At 29.7% G+C, this 26,719-nt stretch overlaps 1 protein-coding gene across 3 annotated transcripts in view; it reads right to left on the minus strand.

The window, feature by feature from the left end:
- Positions 1-940: 940 nt before the first annotated feature.
- Positions 941-26,719, minus strand: part of LOC129945098 (G1/S-specific cyclin-D2) — a 175,709-nt gene continuing 149,930 nt past the window's right edge. For 2 of the 3 annotated variants that reach the window (XM_056054757.1, XM_056054756.1), the window contains 3 exons: positions 25,212-25,386; positions 14,826-14,971; positions 941-5,636 (listed from right to left, as the gene is read on the minus strand). In XM_056054757.1, coding sequence (XP_055910732.1) covers positions 5,421-5,636; positions 14,826-14,971; positions 25,212-25,386 — 537 coding nt within the window. In that variant the 3' untranslated portion in view covers positions 941-5,420. The remainder of the gene's footprint in view (positions 5,637-14,825; positions 14,972-25,211; positions 25,387-26,719) is intronic. The other variant, XM_056054758.1, reaches the window with a different exon arrangement.

Raw genomic sequence — 26,719 nt, forward strand, 5'->3', positions numbered from 1 at the left:
CTTCGTTCTCACTATAGGCTGATAATAAACATGTTTTCAAAACCATTTCATCAATACATGAATCTTCCTTTATTCAACAAAAAAAGCTTGAAACTTAATATTGCGAATTGCAGATCGATCAGTTTTTTTAATTAATAGCATAGCAATAGGAACATAGGCCAATTGCATACATTCATTGACTATTTCTGGTTTCATTGATTGCATTTTCCTTTACAACTCTAAACGTCACGTACAAGAAAAAGTGAAAAAAACTACAGTAGCTCTCTTCTCCTGCCAAAAAGCCATTGGTAATAAATGGGGCTTACAATCCCGTACTACGAATTGGTTATATACATCGGAAATCAGACTGATTTAACTGTAAGGTTTGGCAGTATGATGGATTGCTTTTGAAAATTCTATAAGCCACTACAAACTCAAAATAGTCCAAAGTTCAGCTTGCCTACGTCTGGATATGCTTAGCAAATAAATAGCAGCAACTTCTGCTATTCGCCTAAAAGCTTAATCGCAGTGGGTACATACGAACATCAACCCGTCCGTAGTTCTTAAAGCACACAGAATACAACATTTCTCAATTACAATTCGACAGAAACTTCCAGCTTTGTTTCTAGGAGGATAGAGCATCCCTGGAAGGCGAGCCAATCCCCTTTTAAAAAGATGGGTCAGTCACTAATAAAGGGGTTGGTAGCTAGGCGTATTCTGAAATTACTTTCGCAGAAGTTGTATGGATGAGAAAGAGGAGGAGCTGCCATAGCTCAAAAACGCAAGACTTATCTAGGAAAATTCTCCTAAAAAGAAAATATAGTCAGTCTTTCACGTTTCGTAAAGGACTTAGGCTGGTTTCGTTGAGCTCCAAAGAAAACTTCGTGAATAATTTTACCTCCTTTGACTACCTGAAATAAAAGCTGAGAAAAAAATTCCCAATAAAACAAAAATTCAAATGTTGGTTTCTATTTTTTTTGTGTTTATATTTTTTTCATCATTTTCTTTTGTTTTTGTTTGTAGTTTATATATTTACGTTTTTAGTTAACTATTGTTTACTAAATTATAATAACTGAAGTTATATAAAATAAAAATAGAAAATAAAAATAGTCAATGCAATGCTAAACTGATTTCTACACATTTAATTCCATTCTCTCTGTCGTCCATCTCGCTTTTTTCGTTATATTTTTTTGCATTTACATTCTTCGTTAAAAATAATAATAATAATTAAATGAATAATAATATAGTAATAATATTAATAATAATAATAATAGTTGTAATTCTATGAACTAGATAATAAGTAGAAAAATTATTTGTTTATATTTATTTATAATTTTACAATCCATGTTACAAGTTTATAATAATATTTATTATAATGTTATAATAAAACAAAAATATATAGTTTTACATATGTAATAATAGTAGTAGTAGTAGAAAAATAAACAATTTAGTTATTTTTAACAATTCAATTTTTTTTTTCTCGCACATAACCACATATTTTTTTTGTATTATATTTTATTATTACAATTTTATTTTTTATTATTTTGTTTCATATGATTTAACTTTCTTTTACCGTTTTTTTTTTGTTTATTAATGTACAAGTGTGTGTTTTTTTATGTTTTTTTGTTAAGATGGTAAAGAATAAGCGTATTATGAATAATTATATTTTTTAATTTATTCTTTTTATTTTTCATTTTTGTGTATACCTAAAAGTTTTTACAGGAAAAAATAAATCATCATCATAAGATTTATTTAAATGAATAATAATTTCTTATAAAATAAAAATCTTAACAATATTAGTTTTCTTTTTATTTAAATTTTACATTTATTTCTTTTAGTTATTTTTAATTAAGGAAATAATTTGATATGTTGCATATTAATTGAAATTATTTAAAAAGAAAAAAACTATGCAATTTTTCAACTATACAAGTTTTTTTATGTTTCACATTTTTGTTTTTATTTACTGATTTACATTGACATATTTTTGTGTTAAACATAAAAATTAAATAATATTTCGTTTTCAAATTTATTGTAGTTCGTTTTGAATTTTGTAGCCATATATTCTTTCTTGGTTTCGAATATTTATCGTTTCGTTCTTTAATTGTTTAAACAAATAAAAGCAATCTGGCATTAAAATTTGAGCTGATTTTTATTTGTTATTTTTGTTAAATTCAATAAATAAAATTTCTTAAAAATGTTGCACTTGAGTGTGTTTATATATATTTTTATGAGAAGAAAGGATGTTCTTTGGTTTTTGTTTATAAAATTGGCAAGAGGTTTTGTTTCTTTTTGCAACAAAACTCCTGCTGGGATTTATATTATATTTTTTTTTTTATTTAAGGAATGACTATGTAGTAGTGTGTTATTTGCAATAATTAAATACCAGTGAAACTGTTTAAGGCAATAAATTTGTTTAAATAAATATTGGTATTTATTAATTATAAAAAAAATTAAAGCGAGGTCTTTTACAGATCCTTTAGTCTCATTTTAGTTTTTAAATTAAATAATTTTTTTATCTAACACTCAAATGCAACACGTTTTGTGACTTAAATGTTTTTGAGAAGGGTTAGTAAATTTTCAAATTTTCTTCTTAAAACCCTTGCTCTATTTTGTTTTTGTATATTTTTGTAAAGCGTAAGGAAATGCCTTCCCCTTGATGTACAGGATTGCATTTATTTTTGTTTTATTTTATTTTTAAGTAATTTTTTTTTAAATTTTAAATATTTAAAAAGTTGTTTAAATATTTTTAGTTTTAATTCATTTTTATCGGGGCTTTCATGCAGTCATTTTATATAAGATTATTTTGTTGTTTAATTTTTAATTAGCGAGGAATTCAAGTTCCATAAATTTTTCTTTTTATTTTTATTATTCTTTATATCAAGTTTGTTTTTCTTTCTTTTTTTGTTTATTTAATTGAGATTTTAATGTTTTTTTTTGTGTTTTTTTTTTTAACTAATTGCATGCAAACTAAACTTAATTGGAAAATAATGTAATAATTAAATAATAATAATTATAATTATTTTTATTATAAGCAACAGGAAAATATATTATAAACTTAAAACTTAAATATACATGCAATTAGATTTAAATTAAATACAAAGACAAAAAATAATATACACATTTTATTTTTGTTGTTTTTTCAGATACATGAATGATTTTTGTTTTATTTGTTTATTCTCATGCAAATATTTTTAAATTTTATAATTTACAAAACTTTTTGTTTATAAAAATAAAGGTACGGTCTTAGCAAAAATATTATTATTCAAAAATGTTTTTGTAATGTTTTTTTGTTTTAAGAGAATCATTAACAGAAAAAATAAGTGAGAGTTGGAACAAGAATTATTTTTTGTTTTTTCATAAGTTTTTTTTCAAGAATTGAATAATGAAAATATAAATTCGCCAAATTTCATTCATAAAAAGGAAACTTAATTACGATAGAATTATTTTTCGTAAGTATTTTGGCCAAAATCGGACAACTGTTGGAAGTTCAAAAGAGTTCAAAATTATAAAAGACAGAATTATGTGCAAGTGCAAGGTTTCAAAACCGGTTGACAAAAATACATACGATGAAAAAGATTGGTTTTAGCTTTAAATTTAACTTTTTTTTAAACTCACTTATATTTTTTGTATAGCAGTTTTTATGTAAAATAATAAAGAAAAATAATATTTAAAAATTCAATTAAATGCATGTAGTAGGTACCTTAAATAAATAAGTTATTGTTTTGCTTTTTATGTTTACTATTTTTGTATAAATATATTTTGATAGTCTATTGTTTTGTTGTTTTGTAATTTTATTCTATTTATTTAGCTCTATGTTTATTTTGGTTGTTACATATTTTTAATTTATTTATTTGCATACAAAAAACAAATTATTGTTTTATTTAAACTCTGTATCCGCATTTTTAATAACATACATTTATATAGTATTTAATTTTTTTTTAATAAACAAAAAGAAAGAAAAATATGTTTATATTTTTAAATACGTAAAATATCAAAAAAATATATAATTTTTTTGTTGTTGTTTAATTATTTAGTAGTAAATGGTAGAAGATAGTAGTATAGTAGTAATAGGTAAGCGTGTGAAATTTTCAGTCTATTAATTGTAAATTGTTTTTGCTTTTTTTTTCAAAACTAAAATTCAAATGATTTTTTTAAGTTTTCGAAAGATTATTTTGTTTTTTTTTTTTTCTTTTTTAAGTTATCAAACAAAAGAAAATCTGTAAATCACATTTTAATATAAAAATTTAAATGTTGCGTTGCGTTTGGATTTTGTTTCGTGTTTTTTGTTTTTCTGGTTAAATGATTTATTTATTTCACAAACAAACAAACAAATGTTTTATAAAAGAAATAATTCTTATAATTCTATTATTTTACTAAAATTAAAAGAAAATTCAAAGTTATTAAATTGTTTTTGTGTTGACTTTTACCTCTCGCATTTTTTAAGTTTTTATTAAATTTTACACTTTATAGGATTTAAACATATATAATATTTCAATTCAATTTATTATGCGTGTGTTACTAATTCTTTTTTAGTAACTAGAACAATGTTTGTGTTTTTATTTTTTTAATTTTATAGATATGTATATATAAAAATACAATATATATTATTTATATACATTCAAAATAAAACTAAGTAAAAATTCTTATTATTTTTTTTAACATTTTTTAAAGTATATAGAAAAAACTTCTAAAAAATATATATTCAATATTGTTATTATTGTTTTTGTTTTCCAAAAAAAACATGGAAAATGTTTGTTAATTTTTTTTTCTTTTTTTTTTGTTGTATGTTAAATGATTTCATTTTTAATAAGGTTGTAACTTTTTTCTTATATATTTTTTCTCAATATAATTAATAAACGCGTATAAAATAAAATCTATATATAATATACATATATAAGTTTGAGCACCAACAAAACGTTATAAACTTTAAATTTAACATAAGTTTCGAAAAATAAAAATTATGTGGTTATAATATGTTTTCTTTTTATGTTCAATATAAACAAAACAATTTGTGTGTAAAATAGAATTTAAAATAAGAAAAACTTAAATGCTTCATTTTTGTTGTTAAAACTATTTAAACGATTTCATTTTTTGTTTTGTTTTATGTTTCCAACGAATAAAACAAAAATTAGTAATATAAAATTAACAATTGTAACTTTGTAATTTTTTTACGTTTTTGTTTTTGTTATGTCTTTAGTTTTTGTTTTGAAAATAATTTTATATGAGACGATGATTTTTGTTTTTTAAATCATTTCCGAAATAATCATTTGCTACAGTTTCTTGAAGGTAGATTATTATATAATATTACATAAAATGTTGGTGTAGTGTAATTAAATTTTTGTTTGTTTATGAATTTATGTTGATTCAGCAGGTATATGGATGTGTGCGTTGGGGTTTTTTGTTTATGTTTTTTTTTTGTTGTTGTTTAAGAAAAATAAATTTTAAAATTTTATATCATGAATATCTTTTTGATTATTAGCTTGCATTTTGCAAGTTTGTGTTAAATCAGGTAAAATGGAAGAACTATTATTGTTACCATTCATTGAATGATGATGCTGATGCTGTTGAGCATCCATGGTAACGATGTAGGGTGTCAGGTTGCGACTATGCTCCTCGAAGATTTGTTCCATTCGACTCATGCAATCTTGGAGGTAGTCCTGAAATTAAAAAAACAAGAAAATACTTTAATTATTATAATAAATATTAAAATAGTTTAAGGGTAAAAATAAAAGAATTCTTTATTTGCGTTAATTCACAAAATGTGTGTCTGTCACAAAATTTAATCAAAATCTTTGGAGTCGTTTTTGAGAAATTTGGAACAAAATTGTCTCTAGCTAACTGAAAAGCATAATATTGGTTTGGTTCAATCATTTATGAAACAAAATACCGCCACTATTTCGGCGTCATGCACACCTTCATCCATTGCTCCAAATTTTCTTCGAATAGCTCTCAGAAACATCAACTTGTCACACTCGTAACAAACCAACATTTTGTGTATATTTCTTTTTAATGTCATGCTTCAAAAATAAATGCGATGGGTGCATATTCATAGTCATATTTTAAACCCGAGTTTATTTCAACTGGAGTCAAGGTTAGACACAGCTGCTATTCTTAAAGAATTTGGCAGCTCTCGCAACGTTATTTTCACAATCAGTTTGTTTATTTTTGACGTTTTATAGATTTAAAAAAAGCTTAAACATCGGTTCCATCGTGTTTATTTTTAGACTTCAGGCTAGCGTTTTAAAATGGGTTTAAATTGTCTATGAATAACATAAACTGAAGTTTAGTTTAGCAAAGATAAAATCAGAACTTATCAAACAACTATGAATATGAATGAATTTATTCAAGAGTTTAAAAAGTTTGTCACATTCGTAACACCTTGAAAATTGATGATAACCTAATCCCAGTACATCTTGGATTTTAAAACTTTAAGTCAAGTAATATGTGTCCAGCATTCCCACTGTTGGCATTTTTCTGTCTTATATTGTGTCAATGTGATAAAATGTTTTTATGTTATGCCAATAACATTTTGTAGCATTTCAAAAGTTTTTCTTCTCGTCATTAACTGACGCTAGAAATTAGTACCTATACAATTTTTGTGTAGAGAACAATAACTTTTGAGATTATTAACAATTCCAAATGAATTTAAGTGAAGAACAGTAACATATTGTATGTGATCTTAAAGGTTTTAGTTATTCGAGACTTTTGACTTAATGACTTAAAATTAAAAAAAAATCAATAGTAATCTGTAAACCTCCTGTAACTTAATTAAAATGGTAACAAAAAAATTGTTACTGTGTAAACAAATGATTATATCACGAGTATCTGTGTCACATGCGTAACATTGAAAGCCACCAAGTCTGTTAAACCTAATAATTGTACATTTTAATTTATTTTTACAAACAATTTCTTTTTATTTTGACAACAATACATAGTCCAGCCCTTTTTGTAAGATGATATCATTCTCATTCTAATCGCACGGAAAAAAAGGATGAAAAAAAAGGTCGGCATCGTTATTGCAAAAAATGACATTAAAAAATTAAGAAAAAAAATATTATTATTATTGTTTTTTTTTTTTTAATTTAAGTTAACAAAGATCAACGACTGTGCTTGCGTTGGTTATGTAGGTACATATTTCACGCACATGTTGTTTTTCTTCGTCATCAATTTCGTTGTTGTACGATGGCCCCGGCTCCACCAGCTTGAAAAAAGCCTCCAATCGCTCGGTTATTCATCATTTATTGGAGCCTTGAGTCTTCTTATTCTTATCATGCGTATAACGACTTTGGAGAAATTCTTTTAATGTACAGCCCTCAAATTGACAATACACCACCCACCCCCTCCTTCCCTGCACCTACCTTCCTTTTCACTTACTCATTCATTGTGAGAGTTCATTGAAAATGAAAGTAACGAAGAAAGAAATTTTTATTTTTCTCAATGGGTCAATAATGAACGAAGTCAAAGACACGATGGCCGGCGTTGCTTTTATTATTATTTTGTTTTTTGGTTCATCATCATCATCATCATCTTCGTTGAATGAGGCCATTTTTACAGGAAACTGTGTGTCAAATGGGATGAGAGAGAATTTAAATTTATAGTGGGCCTGGGCATCTGGGCATACGTTTATTATGAATAAGAAAAAAGGAACTCTGACCTTTGTGGGGAGCAACGTTTTAATATATGAATGGCTTAAAATATGAAAATAAATTCAAGAAAAGGAGTTTAAAAGTCATCAGACGGATAAATAAAAGTTCGACTTTTTATTGAGAAATAAATTGCATACAAGTTTTAAGCCAGCACGCAATGTCACATGTGCATGCTTATAATTTTGGCGATCTCTAGGAACTCATAATATGTATTGTCGAATTGCACCCTGTCGATAAAAGTCATAATCAAAATTTATTGTAGGATAATAAAGTTTGGTTAAATTTGAAGGGCCGATGTTCAATGTGAACTACACCTAAAGTTCAAGTTTTTGTTTGCATATCTCTTGACATTTTTGAATTTCCGACTAACTCAATGTAAACCAATGATTTACAATCGAAAACGCGTTAAAATTATTCAGGCAAAATTTGTATGGCCCGAATTCAAAGATGCGGATATGAACGATAAGTCGTTTCAACAGGACGGTGCCACTTGCCACACAGCTAATGAAAAAATGGCGAATTTGGGCTACAAATTCAATGGTCGTGTTATCTTTAGTCGTGGCGTTGTTAATTGGCCGACAAGATAATCAAACATTCAAGATGAGATAACTTGTCACTTTAACAGCATAGAACCTCAATAATGCCTCATGCGTCATCGGAATTCTGTCGGATAGAGGTGTGTTGCCGGTTGCATTGGCCAACATTTTTTTCTATATAATTGAACCATACTAATGTTATCATAATAAAAAGAAATATTAATAAATAATTTGTGTTTAACCACATTCTATCTTACAATTTTTAGAAAAATGAATAAATGGAAAAAGTCAAAGTATCTAAATGAACTTGTAAGTGCGTTGACACAAACTTTGCGAACAACATTCGGGTTCAAAATAAAATGACATTTTAAAAAGATAAGAACCTTGCAAGAGTTTGAAAGTAACAATAAAAACTTCATTGTTCTTCGATATTGATTGATCATATTTCAAAAAAAGAACGGAAGGCAAATAGCAGAAATCCAGGAGTCAAGTGACATAAAATTATTGGACAAAAATAAAAAAAGTTTTGCTCGAAGTTGAACTCTAACTTGTAGGTTCACAAAAATAGGAACGATAAAAATGTTTGATGTGTTCAAACCAATTTTTTTACCATGTCCAACATTTATTTCTTCATTCAAATTAAATTCTCAGAAACTATGTAAGTTTGATTTTTTACAGATATGTATGAATATTATTGATTCATTAATTTCACTCTAAGCACAACCATCATCATTGGTTCCGTTTCACTACCGCATCGCATTACAAGCAAATTCTTGTTACTTCTGCTTTATTTCTTTATTAAAAAAAAAAAAAAGAAATCAACTTAATTGAAGGACTACAGTCAAGTGACAGTCCAATGAGGAATACAAAACAAAGTCCAAAAGTGTTTTATAAAATTATACATTCACATCAAAATAAGACGGAAATTGAATGACTCAGCAGCTAACAAGAACTAAAACAGCGGGCCCTAGAAAGTGGGGGTGCTTATGTTTTTTTTTGAATTTCATTTTATTTTAATTTCAAGTAATAAAATTGATTCCAGCGTTGCGGGTCGGTCGGGTCGCTTTGTTTACCCTTTTTGTAATTAATGTAAATTGCCGAGGCAAATGTTTTGACATGACCTTGAAAGAAGAACAATATTTTTAAATGCTTCTATGCCTTCGTGTCGTTGTACACTTAATGACTTCATTCCTTTCATTTCAACTTTCACACCCAACAAATTAAAAAAGAATAAAATAAATTCAGACTGAAGTTGTAATGGATTACAATATCATTTTAATTGTGACGTTTATTTCACTAAAATAAATTGGCTTAACTGTCAGCAGTTAAAATTCGTGAAAGAAACACATGAAGAACGATTTATGGGAGTTATTGCATTCAGTACTGCAAGTATTTTCCTGAAAAATAACCATCATAATATCTGCGAAAGCTCGAAAAAAGAAAGCGTTTTTGTAAGAAATCACTTAGTTTTCTGTTTTTAAAAAGTAACACTTCGATGGAAATTGAAATATTGTTGACAAAATTTTAATTCTTCTTCCAAATTTAATAAAATGAGTAACGTTTTGCCCATAATAAGTTTTCATTGAGTAGTTTTTGGTCTAGTTTAATACAGTGGATAATGTTTAATTTGATACGACTGATAAGTTTAATCCATACTTGAAATCTCCACTGTGGAGAAATCAGCATTATTAACACTGAAAAAGTAACATTTTCAATTGACTTAAGGGAAATATTATAGATAAAATGAACCAACTTAGATGTCAGCCTTCCAAATTGGACTTTGGACTCAACGTACAGCGAATTTTAACATTAACTGCTTGCATATTTCTTAAAAAAACTTTACAAAAGGCATAGTTTTTTGTTCTTTTGGAATCAAGTTATCTTTAAATGGGATAAATCTTTAATGAAATCAATTTATTTATATAAAAAAAAAACAATTTCGATACCGACAAAAACAAAAGAATGCATATTTTGTCTCTACAGACAGATTGATGAAAATATGTCGCAATAATTTGTTTGTCTGACACTTAAAACAGCTGTTTCTTAAAAAATAAAAAAACAAACATTCGTTTCGTTTTAACCTCGAGTTTCAAGAGTTTAAAACCGATTCAAATTTTGAATACCCCCTCCCTCCCCCACCACCGAACAACCACTTTATTGCCGTCTGTTGTCGGTGAGGTTCAGTGCCGTTTACAGAGTAATTAAGATTAAAAGAAAAACAGAACTCAACAAAAAGTATCTTAAATGCTTGAGCATACATTCAAAATATGTGTCTGATGTGGAGACAACCACAATGGAAACAAAAATAAAAAATAAATATTCAAATTTCGAAAAAATGAAAATTAGTTCCATGGGATTAATTAACTGATTGTGCAGAAACATTAAGCAGAGCTTTCTGCGAATAAAATTGATCTTGTGTGGTACTTGATTATGTTTTTTTTTTATTTTAAAACCCATCAACTTTAGAAATGGGGCGTGTTGTTTGTATAGTTTTTTAAGTTCATTGATAATTCTACATTCTGCCGCTTGGTCAAGAGTTAAAAAAGAAAGACATCATCAAGACAATTTAAATGGAATCCATAACGATTCTCCTGATTCTCGAGACAGACGACATTTTTGTGATGTTTTTGAATTTTTTTATTTCGGACCCATCATAATTAATAGAGCCATTGGAGTGGAGTTTTGTTTTTTTTTTTTTTTACTTCGACCCCAAAAATTGATCGAATGGATAAAGGGGATAGATTGAACTTTGAATCATGGGCATTCAAATACATATTTTTTGAAGATTTTATTTTACATAAGATACAATTTGCATAAAATAAAAATGTTTTAAATTTGAGAGGCGTGCAATTTAGAAAATTGTGAACATATGCTTTTATTTTTATTTCAATCATAATTTCGAAAGAAGTTTCTGTTTTGTATTAATGTTTGTACATAATTTGATGATTCTTTTAGAAAAAGTCTCTTCTCCTGATTAAGAGATTTTTGTTTTGGTAATAACAATGATATGGTTTAATTGCATCACAATGTATAACAATATAATTGTATGTATAAATGATTTCATTGTCACCCATCCTAATATAATTTAATGGAAGTGGAACTGAAAGTGGAAAAAATATTATCAGGGCACGTGCTGATTTTTATTATTTTGATTTGTTCATATTTTATGTTTTGCATATAATTTTTTATTATAGTGTACTACTTGCAGCAGCTAGAGTGATAGATTAAAATTTATAGGTTTTAGCTAAAAATAGTAGCTCCATTTTTTTTTTAATTTGACTGTCAAATATAATCGAGTTTGATAGAAAATTTTTAAAACTTAAATGTAAACTTAAAGATTTCCTATGAATAAGGTGTCTTGAATTAGTTGGCTGTGACTTTGAAGATACAAACTTAGTAACTTTTTGTGAATATTGTTGATTAATTGTTTGAGTGTGATACAATTTTTTTCAATTTTTCATACTTTATTTGAAATTAATTCGTATTTTGAAAAGTTGGAAGTAAATCTAAGATTGTGTTATCAAGATCAAATATGCATTGGAAAATTTGGTGAATCAATACCATGGCCAACACATCCAGCTAGATAAGGAAATCTTCATTGGTGAAAAGTGTTCGCGGAAATTCATTAATGATAAAATTCGACAATCGAGTAACTTCTCTGCAGACGAATGCTTTGCTTATTGATTGCGTAGATGATATTGGGCTCCACTCAACACAAAAGTTGTTGCAAGGGACTTAAACACATATTAGCTTTTCAATTGTATTTTATCTCAAATTTTTGACAACACGATTGGGAAATATCTTTTGTTGGAACAATCGGATATCGGAGTTAATTCTAAGTTTAACTTTCCTTTGGTCACTATAATTAACTTTTAGTATTAACTTTGTTTTACTTACAACGGCTTTTCAAAAGAAACGATTTTTAGCTATAAATTTTCAAATTACATTGAAGAATGGCTTCGAGTCCAGTGGATTTAAAAACATCTACAAAATCAGACATTTTTGAAATTATGATGAATCAACTCGTTAACCTTAAATTCAAAATTCCTTTTGTAAATTCGTCAAAAATTGAAAAAAAAAAAAAAATATAGCCTATGTGAATTTTCTTGTAAACTTTTATTTACTTCCTTATTTTCAAAATGGTTCATATATTTTCTTATTAGTTTTTAACAACTTTTCAAAAACAAAATCTTATTTTCAAATGAAATTTTCTCTTGGCATATTACTTATTAAATTTTTTAATATAATTTGCAAATTTTATTGTTTTGTAAAAAAAAACAACAAATGCAAAATAAAAAAAACTTTCACTTTTCAGAAATCTATTTGCACTCTGCAAATTTGAGTTTGGTGAAGCTTTTTTTTCATTTAAAGTGGAAAACTTTTCAATTTAATAATTTGCAAAGTTTGTGAAAAGTGTTTGATAAAATAAGGCCACGATCATTTACAAATTTTGCTTTAGTGAGAAAGCATAAGCTTCGAATTGAGCTGTTTTTTTTTGTTTTGGAAAAGCCATCTACAGTTGTGTTCAAAAAAATAGCAGTGCTCTTCAAATAAAACAAAAAGGCTTTCAATATCAACGTAATAATATATTTCATTAAACTTCTAATAACAAACTAAAATATGTTTTCATAATAACAGAAAATAAGCATTATCGATTTTTGACGTTAGCTTTGTCACATTGAAAACCGTTTTTTAAATATATGGCTTTTCATAAAAATAGCAGTGCATGACAAAGTATTGGATCGATTACGTAAGAAGTAAGAAAAACTGTAATAAGTTATATAAAAGTATACAAATAATGTTAGCTTACAATTAGTACTTTGTTGCATAACCATTGTTTTTTTATGACTGCTTCGCATCTATGTGGCATCGAGTCTACTTAAACTTGTAACCTCTCGATTGGTATTGCGTTCCACGAATCACCCACTGCTTTTTAGAATTCTTGGGGTTTTCTTTATGAACTGCGTTCTTAACATCCCCTTAAATTTTCGATGGGGTTAAGGTCGTGGTATTGAGCGGGCCACTCTATAACGGATAACTTCTTCTGTGCAAACCATGATTTTGCATTTTTTGACGTATGCTTTGGGTCATAGTCTTGTTGGTATATCCAAACCAACGGCATTTCCTCTTCAGCATAGGGTAATATAACCTCCTCGATAATTTTCACACACTCGGTTGCATCAATTATACCCCCAATGGGATAAATAGGCCAGACCCCGTAGTATGTAAAGCAAGCCCATATCATAATTTTTTCTCCACCATGCTTCTCCGTTTTTATAGTGTACGGAGGATCATTTGCTGCATTTTGGGGTCTTCTCACATATTCTCGACGATCCTTGGATCCAAAAAGGACGACTTTGCTTTCATCGCTCTACAGAACATTCCTCCATTTTTCTTTTGCCCATTCTCTAAGCACTTTGGCAAACTCCATTCTCTTTGCCACATGCCTTTTCGTCAAGAATGGTACTTTGCAGGGACTTTGGGCTGATAACTTCGCTTCTAAAAAACGTCTTCGTATTGTGACAGCGCTAACAGACAGTTTAAGTCTACTTCTTATTTTCCTAGAGCCTATGGAAGGATTCTGTTTTGCTAACTGAATATTTTTTTTTTTTTTTCAGTTCTTTCAGTAGTCATCCTTTTTGGGCCTCACGTTTTCGGTTTATTTTGCCATTTTAAGACGTTTCTGACCATTTTTGCTAGGCAGCCTCGGATTTCTTGAATATTTTGGTAGGTTTTTCCCTCCAAACGCAATTTTCTAATAAGTTTTCGGATTTCTTCGGTGCAGTGTTTCGACCGTTCCATTGTTTATTTTTGAGCTAATATTTATTAATTTTTTATATGCTAGTATGTAACAAATACTTAAAAATTTATATAGTAAAATATGTACGTACCGGAACATAAAAAAATGATGTTTTAACACTTTATACTCATTAAATCAAAAGCACTGCTATTTTTATGACCACTCTATACCCAAAGAGTTCGAAACTAGTGTGTTCACCGGGAAAAGTAGAGTATGACTTCAAGCGAAAAGTCTCTAATATGGAAACGAAAGCCCGTTAGATGCAAGTAACATGTTATTTTTTTTGTAAGAATGTCCGTTATTTAAATAATTGACAATCTAATAAAAAGTTACCAGCACTGCTATTTTTAAGAACACAACTGTATATCAGATATTTCGACTGAATTTCATTTTAATTCATATCAACTAATGTTTGGTGGTTTTTAAATGAGATGACAACTCAACATTTATTAAGTCTTTTTGTAAATTGATGTTTTCAAATCTTACTTCTGATTTTGATTTTCTTCATAGCTCAGCATAAAAAAACATAAAAACAAGTTAAATGTAAATTATTCCTGATATTTTTTTTTTGTTGTCCATTTTTACTTGGGATATACAGGAACTATGTACATACATGGCCTAGAACCGTTAATTTGTTTTGAAATTTTCTCAAGAATGATTTAACCGATTTCAATCATTTTTTCTGCATAAGATCTTAAAAATATTTTTTATACAAAACCGTCAACATTCTTGTTTTTTATTTTTAAAAAATATTAAAATATTTTGTTTTCACAATTCGACAATTTTACAAACTGCGATAACGTCAACGTTTTTAAATAATTAAACGATAATCTTTGGTTTTAATTAAAATTACAAATTTCTTACCTGTTCGACACTTGTTAAATCTGTCAATTGATTTAATAAATAACGCAGATTCTTTCCAGTTCTCAAATGCCAATTAAGGCCACTTAATGCAGCTGCAATACTCGATGCAGCAATGGTACTTGCAGAATAAATTGAAAAATAATGCTCTAAAAATAAATAAAGAAAAAAAAAAACAAATAAAATAAAATGAGTGAAAAAATAATTAAAAGAAAATATAAAATAAAACTACAATAATCTACAAAATAAATAAGAATTAAAAAAACAAAAAGAAATAGCAAAATAAATAGAATTATATTCCAAACAAAAAAAAACATCCCCTATTTATAGATACTTAAAGATTTTTTTAAGGATCCTTCTTTTTTTGTTTGGTTTCTCAACCCAAAAAAGTCTGAATGTAGAGATTCTTTTGAATTTCAAAAGTACAATGTATTTCATTTATTGCCTATTTGGCAAAATCTATCTATATAGCAAAACAGGAAACAGATGGAGAAAACGCCATCCAGAAGAGGACCCGCATATCCTTTCAAAATGAAGAATATGCACATTTCTCTTCTTGTTGTTCTTTTCCAAATTAACCTAAATATAATAATAGATAGCAATAATAATAATAACAGTAATAATTCTTATGAAACTGATGTTCATTTTAAAATCACACATTTATGTGGGTGAAAGTCTGATGCTTATCTTTCCAAACTACTTTCACGCAAAAATAGTTGAAAATAGAATCATAACCATTCGTTGAAATCGATCGCACCCTAAAGACCTAACAGGAGGCACCATCACCATCAAATTGTGTATCCTTTTTCCAATTAAATTAAAGAGAAAGATACAATATCTATCATGTAGGTACCTAATCTAACTCGTACTCATAAACTGACAATGAGAATGATGATGATTTTTGTGAGAGGAGAGATCACACATTTTCTAGTTCATTGCCATCTGCGTCTGCGGATCCGTGATCTTCAATTATTATTATTTTTATTGTTATTGTAAGGCACAGTTTTTCCTTTTTAATAAAAAAGAAAACAATGAAACGGAAGGAGGCGTGCAATCTGTGTCTGTACGTCTACTGCTGCGTCTGTGTTTCTGTCTCTGTTGGTGGAAAAAGTGTTAATCGTAATAGACATACGAGTTTAAGGGATGAAAAGAGGAGGTCTTAATTAGTGCCAAAAAGGAATAACGACGACTGATGTGACGACTTTAACAAGAGTCGGCTTTGTGTATCCCAATAGTATGAAGCAGCATATCACATTCCACATCTTCATTATAATGTTTCTGAAGTAAAGATAAAAGATGGCGATACGATATGTGATATACCATCCCATAATTTTCACACATTTCTCTCAATTGAATCGGGTTATTTATGAGTGCAATTTGTAGGGGTTGATGGAGCATGTCTGTCGCAGATGGTTTATTTGGTCTTTAAAATTCTATAAAAATCCCGATTTCAAATTTATCTCCCATAAATTCGTATATTATACAAAGACAACAACAACAACACATATATTTTCACACAATATTTATGAGATGCATCTGAAAGAATTTGGAAAACGTTTAATTAATTAAAGACGAGAAATTAATAAACTATTATTGTAAAGTGATAAATTTTGTTAGATTAAAACCTTGTTGAGGGATAAAATTAATTGTTCATACCAATAAATCATTTGAAGGGTTTCGCAAAAAAGCTCCTTCGCCTTGAGAGGAAAACTGATATTTAATTTTTTTAAAGATAACCCTCAAGTTTTATTAAAATCAAAAATATTTCTTATTTTATTATCTTAAAAATGAAAACAAAAGTATCAAATGAAATGGAGACTATAGTCAAACTTGTAAAAAGGAAGTAGCCCCTTTTTTAAGCTTGAATTCACATCGCACATTAATCAATTTCAAAAGATTTATACATGAAAAAATATCAATTCTTTTATCCTTACCGCTATCTTTGTTCAATATTATTATAATATAAAAATTAATTTAACATAACACATTTATTTTTCTAAATTTGCAAAATCTCAGATTTCTAAGAAACCCCAAAAAATATAAAGAACCTAAAATTAAAGTTCTTCTGTTTGTGCTCTAAAACTTATGAAATTTAAAGACAAAACAAAAAAAACATTTCTAGGGGCGCATAATTAAATCATATTGACACCTGAGATGTGTGTGATGTTCGAAAAAATTCCTACAACCTAAAAAAGATGAAAGAAACAAAATGAAGAAAAAAAAATTAGTGGCAAAAAGGTTTCGATGTGGTTTAAACGTTTTTAAGAGATGAACTTCTTTTTTTTGTTATACTTTCAACTCTTTCAAGTTTAAGCAGAAATCTAAGCATAAAAACAGAAGAGACAAACTTTTAAAACTATTCATTGACTTACAGTCGAATAAAGCAACAAAAAGTATTGAAAAATTGTGTATTTTCAATAAGAAGTTTCATTTTAAATAACCCTCTTTATAGGATAGTGTTACTTTTGAAGCTCTCATCTTTTGACATTTGAGAATTTAAAACTTAAAAATTAATAAAAATTTTACCTTACATTGATAAACAAAGCATTGACATTTTTTAAATTTTAGTAGAAAAATGGTTAACATCCTTTAATCAGAAACTTGCTGTCTTGGCTGAATAGGTCTTTGAAATGCATCAACACAATATGAACTGTCACAGCTTATACTCAAACAGAAATACAAATTTCACGCCAATTTACTTTAATGGATTCAAATCATTGAAGATGGAATTTAGAAAGTTCTACAGAAAATATAGCCGCAAATATGTGAATTGGTCATGAATATTGTGCTGCAAACGCAATAATGTGGCATCCTTTTGACTACTATTGTTTTTCAATGTTAATAGCATAGCTTCCTCTTTACAATGAATAAAAAATTTGTCAAAATCTCTGAAAAAATACTCTTTATTTTTAAATATCTAAATGAAACCTCTTATTGGGGTAATTCCTTATGGTGGTACACTTAGGCGTATACGTACTTTTTAATTTTTTAAATTTGATTTTTTTTGGAATGAAGCTACTTTTAAAATCAAAATGATCCATGAATTTCGGAAAATTAGTTTTACATTTGTATTGCCCCACTGTATGATAAATTTAGCCAAAAGTGTGGGAACAATTCACAAAAACTTCAGGATAAGGTTTTTTCCTTTGTATAGTATCCTCACCATTATCGTGCTTTCATTTTCTTGGCCATTAATATGTCTCTTTACTTATGGAGTAAAAAAAATTGATTTAAATTATTGCACCCTTACCCTACTTACCTGTATTCTGATTCCCTTACCAAAAAAGTACAAGAAAAAAGAAAGAACACCAGAGACTCAAACAAGTTACCGTTGAAATAAAATGCATGAATTTGTCGACTTAATTTCTTAATTAACTCGAACCGATGGACGCAAATTAAAAACAAAAAACTGTAACACATTTTAAATACCCGCCATAGTCAACGGAGGGAAGTTCCGAATCGAAAGCTATCATCATCATATCACCAATGAGACAGAATGCCGTCAATTTGCATGTGTAACTTTTGAAGATGGCGACACAAAATAAAAAAAGGGTTTTGTGTGTTATTTACGATTATTCTGATTTGAAACAAAAAGTGAAGAAGAAAAAAAACATGACTAAGAGAGGTCCAAAGGGATCAAGACCACCATTAAGACAGTGTTGAGTTGTTGCATATTTTGGTAGTGGACGCGCAGAGATTTTTTCACTGAAATTTGATAATTGGCAGTCTTTTTTTTCGTTAGCAGACCAAAATGGTGTATTCTTTTCGTATAAATTGGTCTCTCAGTTGCTGCCTTGAAGATATTGTGCCAAGCTCTTTCTTAAAGGCATGACTACAACGACTATGAAAGCATACGACAACACGCCACTGCCGCTGCTACTACCGCCACCGACGACGCGACGCGATGATGAAGCTCGTTGGCGATGAAACCTGATTCTGATTTTATTTTTATTTTGTTGATCACGGGTTGAAGGTAGCTAAAAAGGTACTCTAAAGCTATACTAAGGAACTAGCTTCTTCTTCGTATATATATCGTCTTTATTGGGTCGTAATTTATATTTAATTGGATTCAATTTCACAATGTTAATAAACTTTGGTATGGAAATTAAAACATAACTTATGATATGCACCACTGGATGTCTATAATGAACCACGTTAAGGACGACCTTATGTTAAGGAAGTTGTTAGAAGTTAGTAAATTTGCATGTTATTTTTTCACATTTTTAAGACAAGGGTGTTAACTTAATCAAAATCAAATGGGGTGGCGCAACAGTCCGTTGTGAACCAGGGCCTAGTGACTTACAACTCTCAACCATTCCTGTGTGCGAGTAATGTTGTCAGGAATGGAGGGGACCTACAATTTTATGCCGAATCCGAACGGCTAGTTTGAGAAAGCACTTTTTCATGACAAGAATTACTCTTGAAGGAATTGTCAGTTCCTCGCAAGAGGTAGTACCCGCGAAAATTAATTTTTTTTTTTTTTTTTTTTAAATTAAGGTGGCACAGGCAGGGATTGAACCCAAGACCCCTTGCATGACAGTCCAACGCACTAACCATCATGCCACGGGTACTAATACATCCACTAATAAGGTGGTAAGGGGGTGAAGGAGTAACAATTGAACTTCAATCGTAGTAAAAATTTTGAGTATGAACACAAATTGAAGCTTTTGAGGGTAAAAATGAAGAACTATACATTTTAAGAAATTTGAGTTAAGCAGAAGTTTTTAAAAGTTAATAAATTTGCATGTTCTTTTTTTAAATTCTTATAAGACAACGGCGTCAAAATTTGAGAGGGGGAAGGGATGTGAAGGACTTAAGAAAAGATATAGGTTTGACCAAAAACCAGGCTTAATAACTTTACGAATACCATCCTCAATGACTTGTTTGTAGATTGTATATTCCACGATCCAAATAAAACGGGTAAAGAGTCTTACTCAGGGCTGAGTTGTGAATACATCCTTCAGTGCATTTCATAAAATGTTCTTCATAAACAAGCCCATAGAATTCGCCATAAAACAGTAGGTCCCTGAAAATAATTTCACACAGAAATGTTTGAAAGCTTTTAATCACTTAGCTCTGATTCCGCATGAGCTGTTACGTCACCATATTTGTTTATTTAGGTGAGGAATTCCGGTGGAAAGTTTAAAGGTTCCAGACCCTTATTTTTAAATCTTCAGATTAAAAAAAATCTATTCATTTCTTCTGGCATCTTCATAGAACTCAGAAACCTATAGAAAAGTCTATAACCTATGGCTTTAAGTCAATAGTCAGTGGAGGTCGGGGATGTAGACGAGTCAACGGGTTAGACGGGAATAAATGATTCACGGCAGGAAGTACTAAATTTAAAAAAAAAAAACACAGACATTCACATACACAGAGTTAAAGTCTTCTAACTTTTTTATTGAAAAAGCTTTTGCCAGTAAATGACCCTATGTGATCTTCAAAACAAGAACGCAAAACAAAAAGGTGATCAACCGAAAAAATAAAATAACGAGTACTAAAATAAAAACTATCCATAAAGCAAGACCGTCGTCTTCGTAGTCGTCTAGCATCATCAGCAGCGAGATCCAAATACGACATTGCCATGACCGCACGCACCATCAGCAGGCAGCAAGAGCAGCAGCAGCAGCTTAAGTGGTGGCGGCAGCGATTGCGGTGGCGTCGTGTCCAGACAAACATTGATCCATAGTCGCGTCCACACATCGTTGTTGCTACATTTCCAGACAGTTTTTTTTGTTTTGGAGTCCGTCGTCGTTGTAGTCTCTGATCGCGGTCGTCTACTGTGAAAACTACGTTTTATTGGTGTGGCGATGATGCTGATGATGATGGTGGTGGTGGCGGCGGTGGCAGCGATTTAAGAAAACAAAACAACATAAAACTCAGAAAAAGCCCTGACATACCGAAGCGCAATTTAAAGTCTACACATAGCCTGAAGCCATAAGCATACACAGAGGCTGTATATAAAACCCCCATCAGCATCTGCATCAGCATCATCATCCATTGGACTAGTCTCAATAAAGTGGCATGGAATAAAAATGGAGCTGGAGCAGGGAGACCAACTGATTCAGCAGCTGATGATGATGTGCCCACAGATGATGATGATGAGATTTTCTTTTTTTCGTCTTACAGTTTTTGCAGTTTAGTAGGTGCCCCTCAGATAGATTTCATGGACATTCGCAGAGAATTGAGGGTGGCTCTGCTTTACTCTTGCTGCTGTTGATGGCTGTGCACGCTTGCACTGATGACCTGCAAATTGTAGACGTTCACATTGCTCATACTAACTTACTAACTCACTCTTTGTAGGTAAATAAGTACTTGAAGTTTTTATTTTGTTTTTTATTGCGAATTATAAATTTATTTTTGTGATGGAAATAAGCTAGATCCACGTCCACCATCACGCAGAGTCTCGTCTCGGTCGTCGAAAAACCCTCCTTTGAACTATTTTTAGAATTCATACAATCACAAAAAAGAAAAATAGATTAGGGAAGGGCAAGTCGTTTGTTGTGATTTCATTGCCACAAAGAAAGAAACCACTGATTGCAGGATTCTTCAATGAAATGAGAAAAGCTTTTAAGCTTTTTCTAAATTAATGAAGAGACAAACCAAATCTTTTGAATAATCATCAATTTTTTGAAATACCAACAAATTTAAAATAACCTCACATTTGTTCATTACAAGATTGTATTAAAATCCCAATAAAGTGGAGACAACACATAAAAAAGAAGGAAATCCGCTCAACCATCAAACCAAGTGTTACCAGCTTACGCGATTTAATATACTAATTAGTTAATTTAGCGTGTTATAATACACTATGAAACTCGTTCTATCAATTAGTGACAAATTAAATATTTCATTCATGTAACATAATTGACTTGGTGTGTATGTCTTTCCGTATAAAAGTGTAGAGTCTCAATCTCTTAAAAAGAAGCTGTCTTTCCTGATGAAAGCAATAAATACAAGTATTTTTGTATGAAGGCTCATTTTTGTTTGTTGTTGTTGTTATTTTAATTCCCCACTAGATACAAAGATCGACATAAGTCTTGAGGTGAAAACATAATTAATTTTTTTCTATTGGGCTATCATTCATCGCGTGTAGATAGAGCTGAGATATTTGATAACCATCAGCATAGTTAGCTTTTCAAAGATTGGATAGAAGATTTTATTGTTTAGGCTTTTGTCTTGAAGTTGAAAGGTGTTTAAAAAAAATATTTTATAGCCATATTAATTGCTATTATGTCATGTCGTCATTATCAAAACTCGTGTCAAAAAAATATGAAGAATATTTGTTCTCTTGAGATTATCTTGAAGGAGTTATTTGTAGAGATAAGGTTGATAATTATTAAAAGGGTGTAAATTACATAATTTTGCTTTATCTAGATTTGGTTTTCTTCATACTTCAGGAAATATTTTTTTCTTTTGAAATTGACGTTACTTTTTTTAGAAAAAAAAATCTAATATCTCGCTTTACCTAAATGACACACATTGTATTACTGACAATTTTTTTGTACAGATAAATTGGTCCTTGATTCTGTTAGAATCCTTATTGTAGTAGTGCTAGTCTTAAAGATCATTTAATTTCGATTGCAATATCTCTCAGTTGTATTAAAAGAGGTATTGTAATATATTATCATGTTGCATTGTGTTTTCTTCTATATTCTTAGCTATTTATGGCACATTTTTGCATTTAAAAGGAGGAATTATTTTTTTTTGAAGAAACTGTCTTGAAAAACAGGATTTTGAAAGCAAACAAGCTTCTTTTTTAAGAGCAAACTTTAATTGGTACAGAATATTTTTTATAGGAAAATGGCAATGTTATAATAATAACAATATTCATTAAAATATTTTATAGATCGGAACTAAAATGTAAAGTTCTCTTGCTTATCTGGTATTACTATGGAGGTATTGTACAAATTTATTATTGGGCTATAATTTTTTTAGATTTTTAGCTTTTTATAACACAATTTTCATCTAAACGAAGAAGTCATTTCTTCATTGAAGAAATTATTTTGAACAAGAGGATTTCCAAAGCAGGGAAGCTTTCTTTGCGAAACGAGATATTTCATTTTGACTATTTTAGCAGCGCAATTCAGAAAATGTTATCAGTTCCAGAATATTTTGTATTCGAAAACGAAAACATAAAAATATAAACAATATTGAAAAAAGAACTTCTTCTCAGTAATCAGGTTAAAGACATAAGATTAAGACTTCTTCTGTCTCTGTATTTTAGTTTTGGAGATTTGTACTAATTTGTCGTTTGGCTAATTTTTTCTTCCGAAATTTGAACCATAACGACATAATTTAAAAGCAGCAGGTTTTTCTATTTCTGCAGAAATGAAGTACAGCTTGAAAAAAAAAATAAACGCATACTATTTTGACTATTTAAAAAATAAAGCTTTATACATTTTATCAAATCAAATCAAATGGGGTGGAGCAACAGTCCGTTGTGAACCAGGGCCTAGTGACTTACAACTCGCAACCATTCCTATGTGCGAGTACTGTTGTCAGGAATGGAAGGGACCTACAATTTTAGGCCGAATCCGAACGGCTAGTTTTAAAAAGCACTTTTTCATGACAAGAGTTACTCTTGAAGGATTTGTCAATTCCTCGCAAGAGGCAGTACTCGCGAAAATTATTTTTTTTTAATTAAGGTGGCACAGGCAGGGATTGAACCCAAGACCCCTTGCATGACAGTCCAACGCACTAACCATCATGCCACGGGTACTGCTACATTTATACATTTTATCAGACTATTTTATTACAAAACTACGATAAAAGGATTTAAAATGTTGCGAGTTAGGAGATAAAAAAATAAGCACTTCTGCTGTTTCTAACTATTGTTCAGAGGTATTGTACTAATTTATCGTTTTTCTAGCTTTTGTCTTCCGAGTTCTGAACTATTTATAACACAATTTTAACTTGAATGAAGGATTAACTTCTTTTGTAGGGATTGATCTTTGATATTTCGTTTTTAGAAAAGATGCTTTACATATTTGTGATTTTTTTAAAAGTCTGTCCAATTACTGGCATATTCTGATGACATTGACATAATCGGAAGAACTCAGCGTGATGTCAATGAGGTTTTGTGAGTATTGAGGCAGAGAGAGGTGGCAAAAATGCGTTTAAACAAAGTATATGCTGTCTGCAAGAAAGGACATACAACACCAACGTCTTGGTCAAAACGTCACAACCGACAGACGTAACTTTGAGGTAGTCAAGGACTTAGTCTACTTAGGCTCCGCTGTAAACGCAGAAAACAACACCAGCGCTGAGATCAAACGCAGAATAACTCTTGCCAACCGCTGTTTCTTTGGACTAAGAAAGCAATCGAGTAGTAAAGTCCTCTCTCGAGTGACCAAATTGTTGCTATATAAGACCCTTATCATTCTCGTCTCGCTATACGGTGCAGAAGCATGGACTATGACAAAAGCGGATGAAAGCACCTTGGGTCGGTTCGAGAGAAAAGTTCTTCGTGTGATTTACCGTCCCGTATGCATCGAAGGGGAGTGGAGCAGAAGATGGGAAGACGAGCTGTACGGGTAGTACAGCAACATAGACTTAGCCAGGAAACCAATCCTCTGGCCCGGAAAGTCTTCGAATCCACACCCACAGGACAGCGCAGTAGAGGAAGACCGCGAATCAGGTGGCGCGGACAAGTGGAAGGTGACCTCACCCAACTTGGAGCGCGAAACTGGAGACATCTAGCTAGGGACCGAGCCAGATGGAGAAGTTTGTTGGGTGAGGCCCTAGTTCACACAGGACTGTAGCTCCACCTTAAGTAAGTAAGTTGTTTCTAATTATGGTTTAAGAGGTATTGTACAAATTAATCGTTTTTCTAGTTTTTTTTCTTCCGAGTTCTGGATTTCCGAAGGATTTACTTCTATTGCAGGGAATGATCTTTGATATGAGCAAAAATAAAGTATGGAAGCTTAACTAGACAAATGAGATATTTCGTTTTGACTATTTTAAGAAAGATGCCTTACAAATTTGTATAAAATAATACAGTTTTAGAAAACCACGATGATTCAAAAAATATCTTACTTTCTGACAGGAGATATAAGAATGAGGAGTTAGACTATGTTTACTATCGGTTATGGTATTAGGAGGTATTATACTAACTTATTGTTGTATTATTTTATTTTCTTTCTTTATTCAGCTTTATATTAAATTTGTTAAAAATGGAATTCATTAAGGAGATATTAATTTAGGGCATCGAGATATTGTACTTAATTTTCCAATTCTTAAAACTGAATTGGTAGATTGAATCTACATTCTACTGCAAAATCACGTTTAGATAAAAAAAAATTATAAAATTGGAGATATTAGCTCCTGTGACTGAAAAAATGATCCTAAATGCATTCAAAAAAGTCAAAAATAATTAAATGAACTTACCTTTGGCGGCTAATGATATAAATGCTTGGGCATGCTGTCTTACTTTTTCAACATTTAAATCAGGACATTTGTTACTTCTAATTGGCAGGCGGATTAATAGTAATTCTAGAAAATCTAATGGTGTCACTGATGATAGATCCCATTTTAGTCGACTCAACACGTACAGTTCCCATTGCTAAAATTAAAATTAAAAAAAAATAATATAAATTGATATTACTATGGAAAGGATTTAACATAGTCTTGTTTAAATATAAGAACCAATGTGTCAAAATATCCTAGGAGAAAATAAATATCCACCCTGTATGACTGTTAAAGCAATCATTCGAGTTTCTGACAGTTTCTTTGACAATTAAATCAACTTGATTAAACTTTCGCTTTCCTCAATTGCTTTGTTTTGTTGACATAATTTACTTGAAATTAATTTTGTTTACCTGTGATAAAATCACAAAAAAAGGAACACACTGGTACATCAGTGATGTTCAACAGGGTGATGCAATTTAATTATAGTTACTTATAAACTATTTTGTTTTTTATGTGTACTTTGAAGTTTCACACTATTCTTTTGCATAAATTAGTGATGAAATATATAAATATATGTTCTCATATGTTTTTATATATTTAAAGAAATAATTATTAATAATTATCAATCTTATGCATAAAAAAAACTAGGTACTATTAAAGTGTCATAATCACTTGCGTGCATCTTAGTAATATTTTCTTTCTATAGAGATTTTTTGTGTGTCTAATGGTTGGTTGCAATTCTATTGCAAATTTGTGTTGACAGAATTATTATATTTATCATGAAATAAGAAACGCAAGATACAAAAATTTCATCATCAGTCATCAGACTTGGTTAGACCTTTAGAGACCCTATTGGAACTTTAATATATCCGAAGAAAAAAAGTATGACAATCTCACAATCAATTATACTCCAGGTACTCGAATGACAAAAAAAGAGGTTTTTTACTAAAATGTTATTCTGTTTTATGAAATTTAAAAACAGCTTAGACCATTCAGATCCTTTGAACTTACAACTCTTAATTGTTATTGTATTGTGAAAATATCCAATATTAAGCTAAGTTTAAACTTAACTTATTCTTGACATCATATTTATGACATTACTGTGTCATATAGTATTTATGACAAAACGAGTATGTAATTTTAAGTCTTCAATTTGACCTTAAACCTTATGAAAAAGAACAACAAATGTGTTTTCAATATAATTTCGCACTTAAAAATAAAAACACACACTTACTAACAAGTCGTAAACATTTTGTAGTAACTTTTCAAACTATTTTGCATGTAAAAGATAAAGTTATTTGCAACTTAAAGTTATAGTAAGTAAATAAGTTAAGCTAAGTAAAAGAACAGAAACAATAACTATACCTAACCTACCTACCCATCATTTGTTATTAGCATCTAAGTAAATATTTAAACGTGTTCCCCCTTATATGATTGTAATGTCTTTCCTTTTCTTTTGTATAAGCGCGTGGAAAAACCAGATAGTT

Source organism: Eupeodes corollae, chromosome 2 (assembly GCF_945859685.1).
Source record: "Eupeodes corollae chromosome 2, idEupCoro1.1, whole genome shotgun sequence".
NCBI lineage: Eukaryota > Metazoa > Arthropoda > Insecta > Diptera > Syrphidae > Eupeodes > Eupeodes corollae.